This window comes from Rhinatrema bivittatum, chromosome 1 (assembly GCF_901001135.1).
Source record: "Rhinatrema bivittatum chromosome 1, aRhiBiv1.1, whole genome shotgun sequence".
Taxonomy (NCBI): domain Eukaryota; kingdom Metazoa; phylum Chordata; class Amphibia; order Gymnophiona; family Rhinatrematidae; genus Rhinatrema; species Rhinatrema bivittatum.
The window spans coordinates 330,939,358-330,962,710 of record NC_042615.1 but is presented as its reverse complement, the minus strand read 5'-3'; the positions used below and the strand labels follow the sequence as shown (position 1 = coordinate 330,962,710).

The following is a 23,353-nucleotide window of genomic DNA, read 5'->3' as shown; positions in this document are numbered from 1 at the left end:
TGTGATCGTATGAAGGGCTTCTAGCAGCGAGTTCCACCAACGAGGGCCTGCCACTAAGAATGCTTTCTCTCTAGTAGAGGGGAGGTGCACTACTTTGGGTGATGGAATTTCCAAAGATGTTTATTGGCTAAGTGTAAGGCCCTAGGAGGTTTATGCAGTATATTCAGAATATGATGCTGAACCCAGATGGACAAATCATTGCTTGGTAGCTTCTTGAATAACACTTGTAATTTTATAGTGGATGTGCCAAAATATGGAAACAGTGAAGTGCCTTCAGAATCGATATGATCACGTGGTTTTGAGTCTGTCAATAGCAGAGTTTTGGACTATCTGCATTGCCCTGATGGAAAAAGCTGGTAACCCAAGGGATTGTATAAGGCATTGCAGTAATCCAAGCCATTTAGAATAAGAGCTTAGCATACAAACTAAAAATCAGATTTTTCAAGCAAGGCTTTTTAGGTGGCTAAGTTTATAAAAGGATTGCTTTACCACCGAATTAAACTGAATACTAAAAGATAAGGTGGAATCAATGAGGACTCCTAGGTTTCTGATTTTGTGCTCAATCAATATACAGGTTGTTAGGCTCACCGCTCTTGGGATGGCCCTACGAGCGGCTCTACTCACTTTGACACTGGCTAGTCGCTGCCGCTCCATGCGGCAGAGGGATGCCACTGACACTGCTCCTCCGATGCTGCTCCTAGGCGCATGCAGGCTCGATACTATTTCCTTTAAAGGGCCTGCCACAGGAAAAGCCCCGGCGAGCTTGGATGATGTCATTCCTGCCTGCCCTTTAAAAGGGTTCTTCTGACACCCCTGCGTTGCCTCAGCAAGAAGGTCTCCTGGTTCCTGCTCATAGTTCCACTCTTATTTTTACCACAGTCCTCTTCCAAGTCTTCAGCTACTCTTCTACTTCAGTCTGGTTCTGGTCTTCAGTCTTCAGCTCCACTTCAGTCTTCAGCATTGCCTCAAGCCACCAGCCTTGCCTTTGCCAAGTTTTCAGTCTCAGCCTTATATTTGCAAAGCTCTTGGACCCTGTCATAGCCTGGCCCATGCCAAGACTCACTCACCCGCCGTTGGCAGGGGCCTTGGGACCCAATCCTTAAGGTTGCGCTATGGCAAAAAGGGCTCTCTGAGGGAGTTTATAGACAATTCCCTTAGTTTATTTTAAGATATGGGGACACAGCTATCCCACTAATCTAGAGACAGCTGGGGAGGAGGGGTCAGATACGGAGGGAGAACAACCAGCCCCCCAGAATGTCATACCTGGCTCCTGGAAGTGGGAACAGGGTAATCCAAGGAACTTTTGATGAGCTCAAAGGGAGGATGAATCCTTAAAGCGGACCCTCAAACAGGTACAATGGATGGATGGGAGAGTAGTCCCGGGGGACACAGAGTGTAGGCCTTGTCCCACCTTGTTTTGTGATGAAAATGCTTGCTAGCTAGGCAAGAGGTGCAGTATCTTGGCTACACTCTGGGGAAGGGTAAGATACATCCACAGACCTGGAAGGCCGAGACAATCACTGGGCGTCGTTCCTGCAGATGAAAGCCAAAGTGAGAGCCTTCTTAGGCCTTACAGGATGCTGTAGAAGATTCATCCTTAACTATTCTGAGAAGGTGGATCCTCTTACAAGGCTACTGTTAAAGAAAGCACCAGAGAAGGTCCAGTGGTCGGAGGAAGCTGAGAAAGCCTTCAGAACCCTGAAGGAGGCATTGTGTTTGGAACTGGTCCTAATCAGCTTGGACTTCACCGAACCCTTTTATGGTGCAAACTGATGCTTCAGAGGTTGATTTGGGAGCTGTATTAGCCCATATGGCAAAGAACATGCTGTGTCGTCTTTCAGCCAGAAGCTGATGCCACGTGAGAGACGGTATTCAATGGTTGAGAAGGAAGCCTTGATGGTAAAGTGGGCTTAGAGGTCTTGTTCTACTGTCTGCTGGAGTGGCAGTTCAGCCTCATAATGGACCATCAAACACTTATGGATCAACAGGAACAAAGAATTCAATGAGAGTTATAAGGTGGTTCTTGGCCCTACAACCCGTCAGCCACAAGATCCGACACAGGGCAGGAAAGGAGAATGCTAATGTGAATTTCCCTTCAAGGGAAGTGTCCCTCGTGCAGGTAGACGTTCACCCTAGCAAGGCTGAGCTGAAGGGGAGGGTATGTGAAGGAATTTATAGACAGCTCCATCAATCTACCTTAAGAGACAGGGCACAGCTATCCTGTCCGGTCCTCCTTAAGGCTGAATCCCGCAGTGAACCCTGGGTGAAGGGAGGAGCCCTTCACCAGTCCTTAAAACTTGAGGATCTGAGAGGGTTAGAGAGGCCCTGAGGAGCAGATTGAGTCCCAGGTTATGCAAAGGCCATGTATTTATAAGGTTGGTGAACTACATGTATTTTGAAGCTGAGCTACATTAGCGTCTAGCCTGAAATAAGGTGAACTGCACTGATTACTTGTATGAAAGATCGGGTGGACCCTGGCATAAGGGCCACCTTGGAACTGTTTTGGTTTGTTTGCTGAAGAGCACTGCTGACTTTAAACTGAAGGCCAGTGGCCATTTTGTGTTGAAGCCATTCTTTCTTGTACTGTAAATACTGTAGACACTGGCTATGACCTAGCCACCCACTGCATAAGCTACCACAGGCTCACGCACATATGTGGTTCTGAACAGTTTGCTGTGGCTATGATCTCTGTGAATGTGTCCCCGTGATGGTCCATCACTGCCTTGATCACCCAGATGCAGGACCAAAAAACAGAATTGATTGGTCTCCTGCACCAGTTCATAGAACAGGCCCAGCAGCAACTTGCTCAAGTAAAAGACTCATGAAAGTCCTTGTCACAGCGAAGAGATGTAATACAAGTTCAATGTCCAGCTTCAGTCCCAGTTCCAGTTCCAGTTCTGGCGAACCCTGCATTGGCACCTATCTGGACTGGTGAGTCCATGATTCAACTCCCGCCGCCTCTAAGGTATGGTGGTGATCCTAAAGGGTGCAAAATGCAGTTATAGCTGGCTCGTTTTTTTTCTGATCTTGTCAAGAGAACCTTCAGTTCTATACTATCCAAAGCATGCAGCCCTTTTGTACTTGGACTACCCTGGATGAGTCTCCATCAACTGTCTATTGACTAGAATTCCTTACAGAGTGACCAATGGGGTATTTACTTATTTATTTAGATTTTTATATTCCACTTTTATGGCACTTCAGAGTGGATTACATTCAGGTACTGTAGGTATTTCCCTGTCCCCACAGGGCTTACAATCTAATTTTGTACCTGAGGCAATGAAGGGTAAAGTGACTTGCTCAAGGTCACAAGGAGCACCAGCAGGATTTGAACCCTGGTTTCCCTGGGTCATAGCCCACTACTTCTCCTCCAGGGCCTGGCCTGCTGAGAGCATTGTATCATTTCACCCTTGTCTCCTGGCATTTCACTTCAAACTTCAGTGAAGTTGCAGTTTCAGTGTATTTCCTGTTCTTATGTGAATTCCTTACTGTGTTGTTCTCCTGCCAAAGAATTCTTGTTTATCGATCAGGACCAGCCTCAGTCTTCGTCTAAGTCCGCTGTTAGGCTCACCGCTCGTGGGATAGCCCCGCGAATGGTTCTACTCACTCTGACGCGGTCAAAACGCTGCCCCCTCCTTGTGCGGCAAAGGGATGCGACTGATGTCGATCCCTTCACTGCTCATAGGTGGCGCATGTGATACTATTTTCCTTTAAAGGGGCCCGCAGTGGGAAAAGCCACAGCGCCCTTGGATGATGTCATTCCTGCCTGCCCTATAAAAGAGCTCTTTTGACACCCCAGGATTGCCTCAATAAGAAGGTCTCCTGGTTCCAGTCTTGCTTTTGCCACAGTCCTGTTCCAAGTCTTCATCTATTCTTCTACTTCAGCCTGGTTCCTGTCTTCAGTCTTCAGCTCCGCTTCAGCCATCAGTCTTTTCTTTGCCAAGTTTTTAGTCTCAGCCTTATATTTGTGTAGGCACTTGGACCCTGTCATAGCCTGGTCCGTGCCAAGACTCGCTCACTTGCCATTGATGTGGGCCTTAGGACCCAGCCCTTGAAGTTCCGCCATGGCAAAAGGGGCTCATGCATACGCGGTTCCCAATACTGGTGCCCTGAAAGGTGAAAGTGGTAGGAAAGGCAATGGCCGGTGATTTGATGATAGAATAATAATTTCAGTCTTTCGGATGTTGAGTTGAAGTTTATTGTGCATTAACCAATGCTTCACTGAATTCATGCAAAGGGAAACCAGGTCAAAGGTGTAGTCTCAGGAATGATCATTAATGTATGAAAAACTGGATATGGTCCCCCCTACAGTTTGTAGTTGACTCCTAGGCAGGCTAAAATTTTGCACTGAGGTGAGAGGTTTATATTGAAGAAAGTGGCTGAAAGGGAAGAACCTTGCCGGACACCACTGTTGATGGGATACCAAGAAGATGACGCACTGCCTGTTCTGACTTGTGACTAGTGGGAAAGATCAGAGTTAAACTAGTTTAAGACTGTACCCATGATACCTACGGTTTGAAGCTGAGCGATCAGACTTGTATGTTCGAGAGCGTCTCAAACAGCGGATATGTCCAGGAGGGCCGTCTTGTAATTAACATTCATGTCAAAATCTCTTGGTATTGTATCGACATTAGATAATAGAATAGTCTTTAGTACTGAATCCCTTACAAAAGCCAAACTGAAACTGATCAAGTATTGATTGTTCAGCTAGAAAATCAGAAAGTTGTTCAAGATCAAAGGTTTAATTATGTTTGAAAAGAAAGGCATTGAAGAGATAGGCTGGTAATTAGAAAGTAAAGAAGGATCAGCATTAGATTTCCTTAAATAGTTCTAACTCATGCTCGTTTCAAAAGGGGACAGACGTATAGCAGAAGCTATGAAAAGACTGGTAATGCTTCCAATAGATGAGCTGATGTATTCTTGACCAGTTTCGAAGCTTGCAGATTCGTGTTAGATGGAGGTTTTCATTTCATTAGAGTTATTATATATTTTTTTCTTCTCTCCTCTCCTTGTGTTTTAACCACTTTGCCCGCAATTTTATAATGGCCTACGTACATTTTTGGACTGTTACATGCGTATATGGGCGTAAGTTGGCTTTGAAAATTATTCGGGCAAAACTACGCACGTACAATTGCACCTGCCGGGAAAATTTACGCACAGATATATTTTTTGTTGTTGTTTTTTTTAATCAAAAAGTTTGCATATAAATGAAAATCCCCATCCAGATTCTGCTTCCTAGGAAGCCTCTTCCAAAGGTATTTTTTCACCTCCCTGTTAAGTGGGCAATTTTATAAAAGGTTATTTCTGCAGGAAAAAAAGGTATGTTAGTTGCAGTAATGACCTTTTTACAATATTGTCCACCTAGTATGCAGGTAATTTGCATGGATATGTCCTGCTTGCTTTGAAGTTTACCCAAACTGAGCGGAGGCATTCCTGGGAGGGGGGTTGGGGCAGGCTTTGGACTAGCATTGCATATTTTTGCATTTTCAAAAGAAGGTGTGTAAAAACCTTTCTGTGCATGCAATCGTTGGTTGGGTTGTTTAGGTGGGATAATTTGCAAAGGGGACTTGTGCGCATCAGTCCGCTTTGAACATTGTGGTCAGTTAGGTGTGTTTTGGTCCTGGGAGGGGGAGGGAAACCCAGTTTTATGGTGTAAATGGTTGTAGTAAGAGGCCGGGGCTGAGTGCCTGCAAAAGCACCTGGGCACTTTTGCACAAGCTGAGCAGAGGCATTCTGGGGACCGTGTAGGAGCGGAGTTGGCACTTACGCGTGTATGTTTGGATTTTAAAATAGACGTGTGAGTGTACACGCATAAGTTACACCCTCCAAAGAGGAGGTGCAACTTTACACAAGTGAATGTGTGAGTACTCTGCCAATTACTTGAGTATTTTCCGAGCAAATCTACACATATAAGCTCATTTTGAAAACATTCGGTAAAGTCTAGTTGAACAATGTACATGCAGATTTTACTACTCTGTGGGCTGTCACTTTGACAACACATGTACAAATCATCAATAAAGTTTCCTGAATCTGAATCTAGTGTTTTCTCCCCTCATAGTTCATGCCTTTGCTGTCACAGTTTCTGAAGTCTTGTCTGCTTTCTCCTTCTACATGATATATTTGACACCTTCTTCCTTCTCAGCAGATAATAACCTGTCCCTCTCCTAGGGTTGCCAACTGGCTCCAGATTTACAGGATAGGTTGATGCAGTACTGTTTTTACCCCATGACATGCAGGAACTTGTAGTTCTGACTTCCTGTGAAGGAGTGGCTCTAGAGCCCCTCCTTAACCAGTGCAGGACCAGGCTTGATGCCTCTTCCACCTTAAATCCTGCAGGGAGAGAGAGCTCTGTGGGCAGGACCCTGCTGAAAGTGAAATAAAGGTCTGAGCCCTGGAGACACTGGGATCAGAAGGCCCCAGTATCTCCAGGAGAGGAGCTCCTGTATAGAACCAAGGTGAGAGTACACTGCTGGGAGGTAGGCAGTCTACTAAAATGTATGTTGTTTGATGTTATAATAAAGTTTAAATTGCAAGAAGAGAGGCTGGAGTCAGTCTGAAGTGTGTCTCCAGCCTGAAGCTTTGCTCAGCTATCCCACACTTCCCTATTGCATTTCCTAAGAAAAGGAAGACTACAAGTCCCTGCATGCAGTGGGTTAAAACCAGGACTGGATCGACCTGAAAATCTGGAGCCTGTTGGCAACTCTAACCTCTCCTGCTATCTAATTTAAATTTAGGGTTTCAGACCGTTTAGATATAGATTTTTTTTGAATTGCCTTTATTACAATAAGTCAAAGTGATGTACAAATTAAAAGTAAATATATAATACAATATAATAAAAATAAACATATAATGGTGAGTAATCAAATAGAATAACAAAGTACAAACGCATGCAAATAAATACTCACAGATAAAACAATGAAGACATAAAAATAATAGTAAATTGGAATCAAAATAAAGGAAGAAATACTGCTAAACATAATCCTAAATATAAAGATGAATAATAATAATAAGCCAAACGAATGTAGTAGTAATTAAAGGAAAACTCTAGAAAACCGCCATACTTTTAACTGTTGCAGAAACTCCATTGGCTCCCTATATCCTCATAATCAGTTTAAGTATTACATCATCTTTCACCATTCTATTTCTCAATGTAGTAGTAGCATATCAACCATTCCATACTCTCCAGTCTTCTGAACTTGAGCTCCTGAAATTCCCCTTGCTTAAAGAATTATTCTGGAAAGAATGCAGGAGATGATGAGACTTTCATACCTGGCCCTTGCCTTTAACTTTGCGACTTGAGAAAGCATATCTGAAATTTAGGAAACTAGTGAAGTTCCTGCAACAAGAGGGTCTCACGATCATATTTTTGTAAAAAAAAAAAAAAAAAAAGTTCGGCAGCTATGTTTTGAATTAATTGCAGGCAGTGGATTGAACCTGAGGTAAGGCTGTGAAAAAGGGCATTGCAATAATCCAACCGATTAAGGACTAATTCATGTGTCAAGGTTTGCAGAACGGATTGATCTAGGAATGGTCATAGTCACTGAATGAAACACAATAGAATGAATGCTACACTAAGTGAGAAATCTGTGGAACAAATGTCAAGAGGATCAAAAGTATTGCCCAAGGTAGTAACCAGAACTTTCAGTTCAATAGTGGATCCTGCCACATGACCTTTGATTTCTCCGGATTGACTTTAAGTTTATGAGAAGAAAGCCAAGTGGAAACTGCATAAAGATACTGAAATTTGGTAATGATTTTGGATTCTAGGATCAAAAGAATATCTGCCTAACCCGCTGAGGGACACCACAAACAACCATCTGGACTTTGAGCACATAATATTGTTAAATAAAGAAAATGGCAACAAAGAAAGTATTAAAAAAAAAAATTGAGTGTGTAAAAATTCTCAAAATTACAGAGAAGACTAACACAGGGCTTCCCCAACGTTTAGCCAATGTGACCCTGTTTTAACACTTGAAAATTCGCATGACCCCAGGGGACGATCAAACCCAAAATAGCAAGGGTGTGCTCCCTCTTCAAAAATCAGTCCACTCACCCTCCCCCACACTCCAGCACATTCTCTCTCTCTCACTCCCTCCAGCCTTTTTGCATCCCCCTTCCCCAGATGACCATCTCTTGCCTTCCAGCCTGTCTTATAATCCCCAACTGACCTGTCATCCCCTCCTCTCACCCTGTCCCCCATTCCCTCTCTCGTATCTTGGCCTCCCCTCCAATCCTTCTCTCACATTCTTTCCGAGCAGATCCCTTCTCACAGCCACCTCCTCTTACATCCCTCAGTTGATCTTCTGTAATTTTACTTTCTCTCACCATCCACAGTCAATCCCTCTCCACCTTATCCAGCCTTCAAACCATCCCTGCATCTCATCCTTACCTTCAAATAACCCCTCCTTCATTCATCCTTCTGGCAACATTTTCCTTTGGCCTCTAGCTCAAAGGTGGATGACAGCCAGTGGGAAGAGAGGGCAGGCTGATGACAAGGGCAACATTTTTCTCTTGGTTAGGTTCAGTGGTGAGGGAGGAGAGAAGAGCAGTGGCAATCTCTGCTGATCCGTACATGCTCAGCCCTCCCCTCTCCTCACTGCTGGTCCCAAGCCTGACGGTCATCTGCAAGTGGCAGCAGCATTACTAAACAAAGTCAGCACGGGGTCTGTGGTAAGTGCAAGCTCGCTGGTTCTGCAGTGGCCCTAATCCCTTCTTGTGCAGCGCTTCCAGTTACCATGGAAACTCATGCAATTGCAGTGCCCCTTGCAGGGCCTGTGAGTGTGTGCTGGCTCACAGGCCCCCACATTGACTTCCACTACTACTGGCACCTGCAAAGTGCTGCTGTTTGTGTAGGCACTTGTGATCCCAGCTGAATGCTTGTGACCTCATTTGGGGTCCCAGCCTGCAGTTTGGCAAGCCCTGGTCTATCAGTTACATTTTTTTTTTTTTTTGCTGGGCAGGATGTCCCTCTTCATAACTTACTGACCTCTTCTTTTTTTTTTTTTTTTTAATCTTTTCTCTAGGAAGTGTTACATGTACCTCGGAAGAGCTGTATAAAATTGCTGCTGGAGGAAACCAAAGTGTTGTGTTCTGCCTAGACAAGGAAGCAGAGAAGGTGATTAATAGAGCAGTCTGTGGTACTGGAGACAATGATACAGCAACACTGAGGCCAAACTGTTGCATGCCTTGATTTGTAGTATAAACCAGATCTATCGCTGTGACTTGGGAAATAATAAAATTTCAATTTCTAGAACAGGTCGGCAAACTTTTTTAGGATGAACGCCCCGAAATAAGGCAACATCACTATTTTTGGGGGGGTGGGGCCTCTGAGAAGCAGCCACATGGCACTCACGAAAGCCCTCCACTCCCTCACAGCTTGCTGCTTACCTCCTGAGATTATTACAACCTGCACACAAGGTTTGAAACTGCTGGCAGCGCCAGGATTCAGGGGCAAGTGGCATGCCAGTTAAGAGGCTTTGCGTGCCACCGTAAGGTACACATGCTGAGTTGCCAACCAGTGTTCTGGAGCATGTTGTATCTGTAGTAGCATAGGTAGTAGATAGTTCATGTCATGGAGGGGCACATCTGGTGAAAGAAGCAGGTTCTTAGTAATCCTCAGAAATTTATTTTTGTTTTCTTTTGGCCTGGCAGGTTCTTCCTGCAACTTTGGATGTTCAGTTCAATTGCATCTGGCCTCTGTTGAGCTATGGCACCAAGAACCTTCATTTGCAGCTGCCCAAGGATTTTCTCCATTTTCTGTATACTGCCTAGCCATTGCCCGGGGGGGGGGGGGGGGGTTTGGGGATAATGAGCACGGCTTCCTCCAACCCCACCCCCCTCAACGATAATGGTGAGCCTGAGTCTGGCCTATCTGTGTCACTGACTATGGGCACTGCCTTTACGGCATCCACAGCCCCGGCTGGCCCAAGACCGCTCGCTGTGGCACCCGCCTGGCCCCCTAGAAGCAATCATTTGATAAATTCTGCAGTGCTGCTATTTGCGGTGAGGAACCGCCTTTGCTGCTGCCACGCATTTCCATCAGGGCTGGTGGGAAGCTCGATGTATTAGCCACCCGGTGTTCTTGTCATGACTTGCGTAAACAGAGAATCTTTCCGCGGTGGCAGCAGCCCTGATATAAACAGGCGGTGGGGGGTGTGAACCTCACGTATTATACACGTTCTGAATCTGAGTCAAAAGGCCAGGAAAGGATCATCCTCAGATCATAACTCAGACCCTACGCTTGACTCTTAGCTAAAACGCTGAGAAGTGATACCGGGCCAATGTGGGAGGCCATCCTACGATCTGATCCCTGGACCCTGACACCTCAATGGTGACGCCAGCCAGCAGGCTCAGGGGTACGCACAGGCCAGGTTCTGAAAAGAACAGCAATCCGCGACCCTGGGTCTGAAGACCATCACAGTAACGTGATGTTAGTTAAGGGGAAGAAGAGAGGACTGAAGGGGGGAGTAAATGCAAGTGGCAAGAATGAAAGCCTGTCCTATTACTTCTTTAGAACTCTCCTTCATCACAAAATGCCAGAAAATGAGGCAGCAGCAAGTTCTGATTAATTCCGAAGTGTACGAGTTTGACATTAGCCACCCAGAGACAAAAATGCGAAAGTAAATAAACTGAGCCCGTTTTCCCCAAAAGAGATTTTCTCTTATTTTGTTAGTATGGGAACAGTCTTTGGGCCTGCTGGGAGTAATTTTGTAACATTGCACACAAGTTAGCCAGCATATGCATTCATAAATTATAGCAATTTTCAAAGCTGGCTTACATGCATAATTCCATTTTGAAACTTATCCCACCAAATCTACCCTGCCCACACTCAACACCTGCTAAAGCTGGCTCAGAATTTTTCTTGAAAATTTCGGGACATATCTTTTGGAAATCGAAAAGTTTGCGCCTAAGTCCAAAACCCTCCCCAGCCCTGCTCCCCAGAATGCTTCTGCTCTATCTGGGTAAACTTGCGCGCGCGTGCGCGCACACACACACACACACGCATATCTGGCGGGCAATTCTGTAAAAGGCCCTTTCTGCCGGTAAAACACTGTGTTCCCTAGAGAGGCCCCTTTGAAAATTGCCCTCATTGTGTTAAGTGAGCACCGCTCCAGTGTATACTTCCTGTCATCTGCACCTTATAATTACCGTATTGTACATCCTGTATTCTCCAGTCTCCATTTTTTTTTTTTTTTTTCAAAATCCTATGCTTCTGGAACATGGAAACACCAGTTACTAAATTAGGTAGGGATGTGCATTCATTTTAACAGTTGACTCTCTATTTTAAAAAAATGTGCTTTCTTTTCTTCTTTCACATTTGTTGTACCTGGTGAGACTGCTGGAAAGTGTTGTGGTTTCATGTCTTTCTTTGGTCAACGCCAAAATAGAAATCTGTCACAGTTTCTGAAAACTGATTAGTCCTGAGGTCATGAGATGGAAAAATGTCTGTGAAACAGAAAGAGATCCAAAAAAGAATAACACAAAGAAGTACATTACTTGTGATCTTTAAAATGAGGGCAGAAGAGAACAAAGGAAAGAATGCTGTAGTGGATGAGCCCCTTGTGTTCTGTCGTTGAAGAGAGATGCTTAGATTTACCCTTGGGTGGGTGCTTATTTTCCTTTGTCAAAAGAATGTCTCACGGACAACTGAGTTCCGTCCTTGGAGCCTGCTGTCCAGGCCTAAAGGCGCTCGGACCCCTTGACAGTGCTTGTTTGCGTTTACAGTAAGGTGTGGAGGCTCGCTAGATGTTGAACCTCATCCTTCTACTTTTCTGTTTTTGTATAGCATCCAGACATGAAGATCGCAACAGTGGAAGAGAGCATGGTGGAAAAATGGATTGCACATGGGAATTCCAAAAAGTTGCAGAAAACAAAGAAGTAGGTTCCTTCTGTTGTGTTGTTATTATTATTAATTAAAGTAGATATAATACCTGTAAAGCAAGTTAACCAAGCGGTTCACAATAAAAGAAGCATAAAACATTTAAAGTAGAAAAAGAAAATCGATACAATATACAAAAATGCTAATAACAAAATACCATTTGGCACCATTAGGGATACTATTGCAGCATAGAGAGTAAGGCCCAGCAGTGAAGTCCAGCGTAGGCTTAGAGGGTGTCTCCATGTATTTCAAAGTACCATCGCCATTAGAGAGACCCAAAAACCCTGCTGTCCAAGCCAACCTCGGGTATTTCTACAGACTGCAATAAAGATGCTGAGAGAGGCCTCCTATAGCTGCTGCTGCTTTAGAGGAACCTTCCTCTGCAAACGTGAGCTGGCATTGCTATAAGAAAATGCAAACTACTAAAAGACAATAATAGTTTATGCTAGAGAAGGCAAAAGCTACATAAGCAAGCTGTGACAAAGCCAAGTATATGAAGCATGGTTAAGAGCACAGAAGTGGGATTTTGGTAAGAGAGAGTATCGCCAACTGGCTCATATATTTTCAGAAGAGGCTGATCAGTCCTGGTTTTATCCCACTGCATGCTTGCACATGCCCTACTTTTCTTAGATAAATCAGAACTGCAAAGTCGTGCATGCACTGGGATGAAACCAGGATTTGGATCGACCTGTCCTGAAAAGATGGAGCCAGTTGGTGAGCCTAATAAGGGATCAGCTTGGAAGAAAATCGGTTTTCCCCTGCCAACTGCTAAAGTCCCAGATGTGGGCAGCTGCCATGGACTGGGATCCTGAGGCTCACTGCTAGCGTAAGCCTGCCCCAAGAAATTGGAAGCCAGATCAGGTAGATGAAGAAGGTTAGTTTATTCACTATACCTTTCAGGGAACAGAGATCCCAAGGTAAACAAGGACCAGGTCAAGATAATAAGAACTCAACAGCAGGCATGAACCGATGCGACAAACCAAAAGTAATCACAGAAGACAGGAGCACAGAAGTAACACAGATAACCAGATGTATGAACACAGAGGACTGGAACCAAACACAGGCAACAGGACCAAGTAACACAGAAGAAAATCAGGCAGCCAGGAACTAGGAACACGGAGGACTGGAACAAAATCGCAAGCAATGAATGAATCAGCGGAGAACACAGCTCAAGGTGGTAGCAGAAATGCCCTGACCAATAAGGGCTGATTGCTGCTGGACGAGTCAGGACAGGACGGCACCTGCACATGCAGCAGCTGACACACAGACCGATACAGTAAAAGTTGCGGGCGAGCGCCCGCTCTCCTGTGCGCGAGATTTAGTATTCAAATGAGGGCCTGCAGTAAAAAGAGGCGCTAGGGACACCAGCGCGTCCCTAACGCCTCTTTTTTGACAGGAGCGGCAGCTGTCAGCGAATTTGACAACCGACGCTCAATTTTGCCGGCGTCGGTTCTCAAACCCGCTGACAGCCATGGGTTTGGAAACCGGACGCCAGCAAAATCGAGCATCTGGTTTTCAAGCCGTGGGCCGATTTTAAATTTTTTTTAAATTATTTTTTACTTTTGGGACCTCCGACTTAATATCGCCATGATATTAAGTTGGAGGGTGTACAGAAAAGCAGTTTTTACTGTTTTTCTGTACACTTTCCCGGTGCTGGCAGAAATTAACACCTACTTTCGGTTGGTGCTAATTTCTGAAAGTAAAATGTGCGGCTTGGCTGCACATTTTACTTACTGAATCGCGCGGGAATAACTAATAGAGCCATCAACATGCAATTGCATGTTGCGGGCGCTGTTAGTTTAGGGGGGGGTTGGCCGCACGTTTTCGACGTGCTATTACCCCTTACTGAATAAGGGGTAGAGCTAGCACGTCGAAATGCGTGTCTAAACACGGGTTAACGGCGGAGCGCACTGTACTGTATCGGCCTGACAGTCAGTAGAGAGCCGGTTGAAATACAGGAGGGGCCTGACACCAGCTGAGGATAAAAGGGCTGACCCATTCTTGTTGAGAGAAGAACCTGATACTAATCCAGGAGGGCTATTTTGTGTTGGCAGTCTTGATCCCGTATCTTTAATGGATAATAAGAAGATACAGTACTGGGTCACACTGCAGCATGCCATTCCGTACTTGCTTTCAGCTTTGGAAGTAGAAGCATTATCAACAAAGCAATTAGTGTTTCACTCAGCGCATGGTTAAACTCTGGAATTCATTGCCAGGGGATATGGTTTCAGCAGTTAGTGTTAATGGGTTTAAAAAAGCTTTGGATAAGTTCCTAGAGGTTAAATCCGTAAACTGCTATTACAGTAATTAATAAGCAATAGTAGCTTGAGATTTAATGTTTGGGTACTTGCCAGGTGCTTGTAGCCTGGATTGGCCACTTTTGGAAACAGGATACTGGGCTTGATGGACCCTTGGTCTGACCCAGTATGGCATTTCTTATGTTTCACTGTGGTCACCTGTCAAAAAGAAGCAAGTGTCATATAAATGATTTATTTTTGGTGATGTAGAGGGGTGGGGATTATAGCATTTCTCAATAAAAGAACCCTAATCCATGCACAGTAAGTAGTTTAATCAATACTAGATATCCAAGAGTCTGATTCTAGTATCGCCAAAGTCCCTTGGGATTCATTACAGCTCAAATGTCAGATGGGTTGAGTACAGTCCTGCAGTCAGAGGGCCTGGGGCATGATGTAATCGTGAAATATAAAACATGGACTTCTGCTCAGCAAAGAAAGTATTATTTCTTCCTGTTCTAGCTTACATTTTGCAGCCCAACACACTCCTTGCTTTCTCTTATGATGTGGGATCCACTGATATTGGTGTTTGATTCTGTACAGTTACTGTGAATTGAACAGAGTTTTTTTCCCGTTGGCCAAGAACTCATAGGTGTGAGTAATGGCTAAACTTTGTGCTGCCTTGCACGGAGGTGGAACCAGTCTGCTCACTTTCAAAATAGCTCAATTATCTGTCCAGGTCAGGTTTGCCATTGATTGATGGATAAAATCTTCTACATGTCTTGTGCTAGAGGAGAAGAGAAAAATAGTTAAGCTTTGGGTTGTTTTTAAAAGCGATGCGTTTCCAAGCCATTTCTGCGGGTAAATGGGACTTTTCATGTGGAAAACTGATTGTCTGAACATTGCCCTTCCTTAGCACACATGCGTTTAGCCGCGTCGAGGAGAGGCATTCCCCGGGAGGGGGGAGGGTGTTGAGCAGTACTGGAAAACATGCAAGTAGTTTGTATTTTCATGTTCATAAGGACGTGAGTCAGAGTTACAGAATAGTGGACCAGTCATGCTATTTATTCTGTTACTGCATATTTAAAGCTGAGTGAGCCAGATTAAAAGGTCCTGTGGGCTAATTTCGGCCTACAGGCCGTAGTTTGCCCACCTCTGTGTAAGATCAAAAAACAAAAAGTGATATTTATATTTAATAAGAAAATCAATAGTTTATTCTTACAAAAAAATTACAATAATCATATACAAGTTAATACCCACCCAGAACGTATTTTTAAAAAACATTCGCACTCATCCATACATTTAAAACCATCAAACCCCAAAACACCAAGTATCTCCCATCATCTTTCACTGTCCAAAGCTTCTTCAGGGGAGTTCACAATATTATATTGTAAAAGGCTGGGTCGGTGTCTCCCTATACTTTATTCTCAAGGGTTTGTAGCCCATTTCTGTATTCTATTCACAATGCCGGTCTACTTCTCCGAACACCACATATACACAAGATATTTTTCCAGTCTACATAAACGTACACACTAAGTAAATATACAAAAAACCACCCCAAAAAAAGGAAAAGATAAAGAAAAAAACAGCAAACCTTAAAATGCAAAGACTGCACGTATATGTGTGTGAAGGATAAAGCAGGACAGCATCCTCAATGTCTCAATGACCAAATGTCTCTATACAACAAAATTAGATAATCAAATCAAAATTCTAAAATGCCTCAAATATATGAAAGCGGGAGAAGTTGAAACTTACCAAAGATTTTTAAATGAAGCAGATACTATAGCTACAGCAACTGCAAAAAAAAATGCCACAGCGCTTGTCCAGAGCAATGGCTCAAAATATCCAAAGGGATCATATATAGTGTGTCGAGACAAATCAAAATGTTGAATTCAAAAACATGAAAGCCAGGGGATTTTCTCATTCAGACCATCTGGAGCAATAGTTTTCAAATTGAAAATCCAACGTTGTTCGGCCCGTAACAACATTTTATTGATATCCTCAGCTCGTCTGTTTCCCAATTGTTGAAGACAAAAAAACGGAGATCATCAACAAAATGTTGATACATCTGCCAATGCTCAACAAGTGGAGCATTGGCAACAGAGTTGCGAATCCTGTTACAATGTTCCATAATCCTGCTCTTAATTTTTTGCATACTTTTACCTATATAAAATAAATTACACGGGCAATGAACAATATAAATTATAGATGCTGAATCACATGTCGTTGCAGATCTTAAAAAATAAGTCCTACCTGTAACGAAATGCAAAAAAGAATTTAGTGACAAGACAGCTTACAAACACCACAATTATTACAAGGATGATGTCCTGCGGGTGTCTCATCCATCACCGTAGATGGTAATATATCTGAATGCATCAATATATCACGCAGAATTTTAGATTTACGAAAAGAAAATACAGGAAAATTTTCTAAACCGGGAAATCCCTGTACTAAATGCCAATGTTTTCTCATGATACCAGTCAGATTCCCCGCACGATTAGATGGAGGTTTATGAGATTTTCTTGGAATTAAAAGAAGGTCCTGATTTATAAATTTAGCCCTCTTGTAAATTTGACGAACCACCCGCTGGGAATAACCCCTTTTGAAAAATCCGTCAGAAAGATCTCTAGCATGTCTTTTATAATCTTCCATCCTTGATCAAACTCTTGTCACTCGGAAAAACTGGTTTATAGGGATATTTTCCCTAATAAACCAAGGGTGAAAACTAAAATGTAAAAGTCTGTTTTTGTCAGTCACTTTTCTATGTAAATGGTGAAAAGAATGCCCCCATCCAGATGTACCATCAAATCCAAAAAAGAAATATGGTGCATATGAATATTACATGTAAACCTAAGGTTGAAATCACATTGATTTATAAATTTAAAAAATTGTTCAAAATTAGACCGCGATCCTGACCCTATAATAAAAATATCGTCAATGTAACAACACCACACTTTTACAAATTCAAATAAAGGAGATGTATACACAAAACGTTCCTCAAAAAGTGAAACACATAAACACGCCAAATCGGAGGTCATAGTGGTCCCCATCACGGTTCTATGTATTTGCTGGAAAAATTCATCTTTGAACATGAAGTAATTCTGGGTCAGGGAAATTGATGCCAACTGCACTAAAAACTGAGTATGGACCCTTTTTACAACAAGAGTGTCTAGAATTTCTTCTGTCAATCAAATTGAGTCATTCTGCAGAATACTGGACTATAAAGATTCAATATCCGTGGATATAAGGAGTACAGAGTCAGACATCGTGGATAAAGTTTCCAAAATGTGAATAAAGTGAAAGGAATCTCTGATATAGGATTTTGCCAAAGGCACAAAAGGTTGCAAAAAATGATCAATAAAGATCGACAAAGGCTCAAGTACCGACCCTATACCAGAGACAATTGGTCTCCCCGGCGGGGAGACCAATGATTTATGTACCTTTGGAGGTACATTAAAAACCAGAATCCTGGGTTTCTGTTGGACCAATAAAGCCACTTCTTTGGCGGTTACCCAACCCACACTAAGAGCCTCAACAACTAAATCTGAAATTTGTATCATTAAAGAATGAGTATGATTTGCACACAATTTACGAAAAATCAATTTAAATTCCACGTGCCTGCCAGCTGCTGGCATGCGCTTTCCCCGGACAGGCCCTAATGGCCGCTGTCCCAGCCTGCCCGACCACACCCCGGCCTGCCCCTTTTACACAACCCAGAACTTCTGCGCGTACCAGGAGATATGCACATGACTGGGCCATTTTCAAAATTTGCTCGGCATCCACTTGGCCCAGCCACACTCTTTATCTCCCGGTTTTTGCGTGTGCTGGGTTCTGAAAATTTACCCATAAATGAATAGATCCCAAGCTACTGTTCCTTCTTGATTAATAACAGTTTATGGAATTCTAGGAACTTATCCAAACCTTTTTTAAACCCAGTTACACTAACTGCCATAACCACATCCTCTGGCAATGAATTCTAGAGCTTAACTATGTGCTGGGTGAAAAAGAATTTTCTCTGATTTGTTTTCAAATGAGCTACTTGCTAACTTTATGGAGTGCCCCCCTAGTCTTCGTATAAATAACCTTTCATGATTTTGTAGACCTCTATCATATTCCCTTTCAGCTTAGAGAAGAGACGGTTGAATGCCCTAACCTCTTTAGCCTTTCCTCATAGAGGAGCCGTTCCATGCCCTTTATCATTTAAGTCGCCCTTCTCTGTACTTTCTCCAGTGAAACTATATCTTTTTTTGAGATGCGGCGACGAGAACTGCACACAGTATTCAGGTGCGGTCTCACCATGGAGTGATATAGAGGCATTGTCAATCACCATTTTATTCGCTATTCCCTTCCTAATAATTCCTAACATTCTGTTTGCTTTTTTGACCACCACAGCACACTGAGCTGACAATTTCAATGTATTATCCACTATGATGTCTAGATCTCTGTCCTGGTGGTAACTCCTAATATGGAACCTAACATCGTGTAACCACAGCAAGGATTATTTTTCCCTATATGCATCACTTTGCACTTGTCCACATTAAATTTCATCTGCCATTTGGAAGCCCAATCTTCAAGTCTCACAAGGTCCTCCTGCAATTTATCATAATCCACATGTGATTTAACTACTCTGAATAATTTTGTGTCATCTGCAAATTTGATCACCTCACTTGTCATATCCCTTTCCAGATCATTTATAAATATATTAAAAAGCATGGGTCCAAGTACAGATCCCTTAGGCACTCCACTGTTTTCCTTTTTCCACTGTGAAAACAGACCATTTAATCCTTTACTCTCTGTTTCCTGTCTTTTAACCAGTTTGCAATCCACAAAAGGACATCGCCTCCTATCCCATGACTTTTTCGTTTTTTAGAAGTCTCTCATGAAGGACTTTGTCGAACACCTTCTGAAAATCCAAATACACTACATCTATCAGTTCACCTTTGTCCACATGTTTATTCACCCCGTCATAAAACTGTAGGAGATTTGTGAGGCAAGACTTCCCTTGAGTAAGTCCATTCTGGCTGTGTCCCATTAAACCATGTCTAACTAAATGTTCTATGATTTTATTCTTTATAACAGTTTCCACGATTTTTACTGGCACTGAAGTCAGGCTCACCGGTCTATAGTTTCCCTGATCTCCCCTGGAACCCTTTTTAAATATCAGGGTTACATTGGCCACCCTCCAGTCTTCAGGTACAATGGACAATTTTAATGATAGGTTACAAATGTTTACTAATAGGTCTGAAATTTTATTTTTGAGTTCTTTCAGAACCCTGGGGTGTATACCTTCCAGTCTAGATGATTTACTACTCTGTAGTTGACAGTCTGGCCTACCTCATCATCCATATTCTCCATAATTTGGTTCAGTTCATCTGAATCATCATCCTTGAAAACCATCTCTGGAACGGGTATCTCCCCAACATCCTCTTTGGTAAACACTGAAGCAAAGAATTTAAGTCTTTCCGCAATGGCCTTATTTTCCTTAAGTGCCCCTTTAACACCTCAATCATCTCAGGGTCCAACTGACTCCCTCGCAGGCTTTCTGCTTCGGATATATTTTTAAAAGTTTTTATTATGAGTTTTTGCCTCTAAGGCCAACTTCTTTTCAAATTCTCTTAGCCTGTCTTATCAATGTCTTACATATAACTTGCCAGTGCTTATGCTTTATCCTATTTTTCTCTGATGGATCCTTCTTCCAATTTTGAATGAAGATCTTTTGGCTAAAATACCCTCTTTCACCTCACATTTTAACTATGCTGGCAATCATTTGGCCTTTCTTCCACCGTTCTTAATGCGTGGAATACATCTGGACTGCGCTTCTAAGATGGTATTTTTAAACAGTAAGAAACCAAAAAAGGGGCAAGTGAAAGATAACTCAAATCTGCAAAATTCTTTCACTGAAATAGTTATATTAAAGAGAATATCATGGATTCATTTTTTGTTATATATATTTATAGTTATTATATTATTATTATAATATGAAGGAGGAAAAGACTTCAGAGATCTGGCATACTGCATCAGCCGACTTCAAAATGTCAGTATTTTTTCTAATCATTGGTCTAAAAAACTCAATCAGCCAGTTTTATTCAAATGTCAAAAAATCTTTTATTCAGTCCAACTGTTTTCTTTTTATATTTTTGTAAATGAGATAAAATAACTTATCTTATAATTACCATTCTTTCTGATGAACAAGAAAAATCTCTGCAAAAGCCGCCACCGACATTGGCCAACCGTTTTGTCAGTAGGCTGCCTCAGGGCGGAAATCAAACTTTTTGCCGCCGCTTCAAATTTTCTTCCAACAGGGAGCAACGCTCTCACTGCTTGCTTAATAGCAAGAAAAATACTGACGGTTGAAGTAGGCTGACACAGTATGGGAGATCTCTGAGGTCTTTTCCTCCTCCATATTATTACTATAATTTGAATCCAAGATATTCTCTTTAATAATATAACTATTTCAGTGAAAGAATTTTGCAGATATGAATTTTTAAACAGTATCCATGCCTGTGGTAGATTCTTTACTTTGTAGCTGCACCTTTTAGGTTTTTTTTTGTTTTTTTTAAAACTATATCTTCCTCATTTTGTCAAAGTTTCCCTTTTGAAAGTGTAGTGCTAGAGCCAAGGATTTATTTACTGTCCCCCTTCCTGTCATTAATTTAAATTTGATCAAGTTATAAACACTATTGCCAAGCAGCCCCACCCGATTTCTCTCACCAGATCCTGGTCTCCAGTGAGAAAAATTGCTCCCTCTCTCATCTGTTCCTGAAACAATTGCTTCACCAAGCCAGGAACTTTATCTCTCTAGCATGTCCTGACTGTTACATTTACCCAGTCAGTATTAGGGAAATTGAAATCTCCCATTACTGCACTACCAATTTGAATAGCTTCCCTAATTTCTCTTAGTATTTCACTGTCCATCTCTTCATTTTTGGCCAGATGGATGGTAGTATATTCCTATCGTTTATACTCTTCCCTACCACACAAGAGATTTCCAGATACATGAGGTACTACATGGTAATCAGGGGGAGGTGATTGAGATTAAAACATTTATCATATTTTAGGAATGCATGGGGCAAGCGGATCCCAAACTCAACCAGACCTGATTTTTTCAAGATAACCCAAAATATGCAAATTATCCAGAGTTTTAGCCCACATATATGCAGCTGTATTTCATCAGCATGTGGATATCCTCAAAGTCAGACTTGGTTGAGGATCCCAAGGACTGAATTTGGGAAACCCTGACCCTTGCTTCTGCCTCCATCAGCCCTACAGCAATAAGTCACTTTATAAAATGTCACTTTCAGGTTCCTTACCCGAAGCTGTTCTGTGATTTCCAGATTATTAGCTGCTCTTACTGATTTAAAATCACTTTACATATTTAGATACTGGAAGGTCCAAGATATGCTAGGACAGGGGTGACCAGCTCCAGTTATCAAGAGCCACACACAGGCCTGGTTTACAGGATATCCATATGAATATCCATGAGAGAGATTTGTATGCACTGTTTTCATTATATGCAAATCTGACTCATGGATATCCTGGAAACCAGATTTGTGTGTGGCTCTTGAGGATTGGAGTTGGCCTCCCCTGCTCTAGGATTTAGGATGATTCTCTCAGGAGCCAACATTATGAAACAATAACTATCCTAGAATGTGATGACAACAGCTTATAAGAGAATCTTCCAGAATATTCTAATTGTGTTTTTTCTTGTCAAGGCCACTTTTAATTTTTTTCGGTTTGAGTTTCAGCTGTACTTTGAATGTGATCTGAGAGGAAAGTAAAAGTTGACATTTTTCTTTTTCCTATTTAAAGCACAGACCTTCATGCGCCCGTACTTTGAGACTTACTTCAGCTCTTTAGATTGACATTTTGATTATTAATGCTGTTTTGTAAGTTTTGGGTTTTTTTGTATAAATGTTTTTATTGGTTATTATCAAGTAAGTTTTGTTTTATATTTTTAAATTTCAGCCAAATTGAACAGATTTTCTCATCTGTGGCTTGTGTCAACGGGAGTTTTTTGAAACAGAGGTAAGGTAATGGAATGGTAAAACCACAAAGCAGCTTTCCTTTTGGCGTTAAAGGCACATTATATTGTCATGAAGATGAATAGTATAATTTTTTTTTCTTTAAAAAAAGTCAGTGCAGAAATGTATAAAATTGTTATTACTTGTACCATATAAATAGACTCAACAGTCATTTCACAAACTTTATTGGAACAGCCAGTGATTGCTGGAGAGTAGCCTCGGGTTGGAAACAGCTGAGAGTACAAAAAGGAGGGCCCAACTCCAGCTGGTTCCAGACAAACAAACACTTCTTTTACAGGAAACAACAAAAGTACAGCGTAAAGGCCAGGTACCTCAGCAGTCCCTTGTGTTAATTAAATATATGTAGTTCTGGCATAAGATGGATTCTCCTGCCTTTTCCCACGGCTTCCTCCGTCCTTCTGGGCCCTGCCTTCTTATGCTAGGCTGCTGGTATCCTCCCTGGGCTCAGAATGCCTGGCTGGCTTGGTCTAAGGAAGAGCAGGCCAGATAGCTGTAGGCCGGTTTTCTGAGGGAGTTTCTTATATACTCCTTCACACAGCCATTAAATTTATTTTCAAAAAGCATAGAATTGGTGCTGAGGAATAACTTTGTTTATCTACTATTAAATCTTCCTCTGGGATTGGATTGCAGTAATACCAACACCTCATATCTGGCCAGTTGCAGGCACTATAAGCCGATGGACATTACTTGCCAGTGCATTTTACTAGTTAAAACTGTCACCATTTGCAGGTTTTGTCATGAAATTTGACAACCAAATCTGTGTTCAGTGACAGTCTTAAACAGCAAAACATGCTATTAATTTCCTGTAAAACACTTATGAATTTTGTAATTGTAGAAATTCTAAGGTTTCTTTTCACTCCTTAATTAGACTGAAAATAAGAGTCTCACCCCAAAACTGCTGCAGTTATAAAATTCTTCCTTTATTCAAGGTATGTGTATACACAGAGAATTGACTTGCCAAAAAGTAGAAGCAATTCTTGCCCTATGCAGCTAAAATTAATTTTATATAGACAAAAGTACTTCTGCTTTTGTACCATACAAAATACATTTTGAAGAACTAACAAATGAGATAAGTTTCATACTCATCATAATTATTAAACCAACTAATGAATATTTAATAATTGCTTGCTAAAGCCTTATTGGTGCAATATAACAGGCTTTTTTAGGAGAAAAACTCATCTAGTTATATCTGGCTTATCTAG

The 23,353-nt window shown here is 42.1% G+C and overlaps 1 protein-coding gene across 1 annotated transcript in view; it reads left to right on the top strand.

Annotated features, from left to right (window-relative positions):
• Window positions 1-23,353, top strand: part of LOC115095690 (probable E3 ubiquitin-protein ligase HERC4) — a 174,021-nt gene that overhangs the window by 45,736 nt on the left and 104,932 nt on the right. Inside the window, exons 8-10 of the mRNA XM_029609747.1 lie at window positions 9,021-9,112; window positions 11,783-11,874; window positions 22,075-22,134. Of these exons, the coding sequence (XP_029465607.1) occupies window positions 9,021-9,112; window positions 11,783-11,874; window positions 22,075-22,134 (244 nt within the window). The remainder of the gene's footprint in view (window positions 1-9,020; window positions 9,113-11,782; window positions 11,875-22,074; window positions 22,135-23,353) is intronic.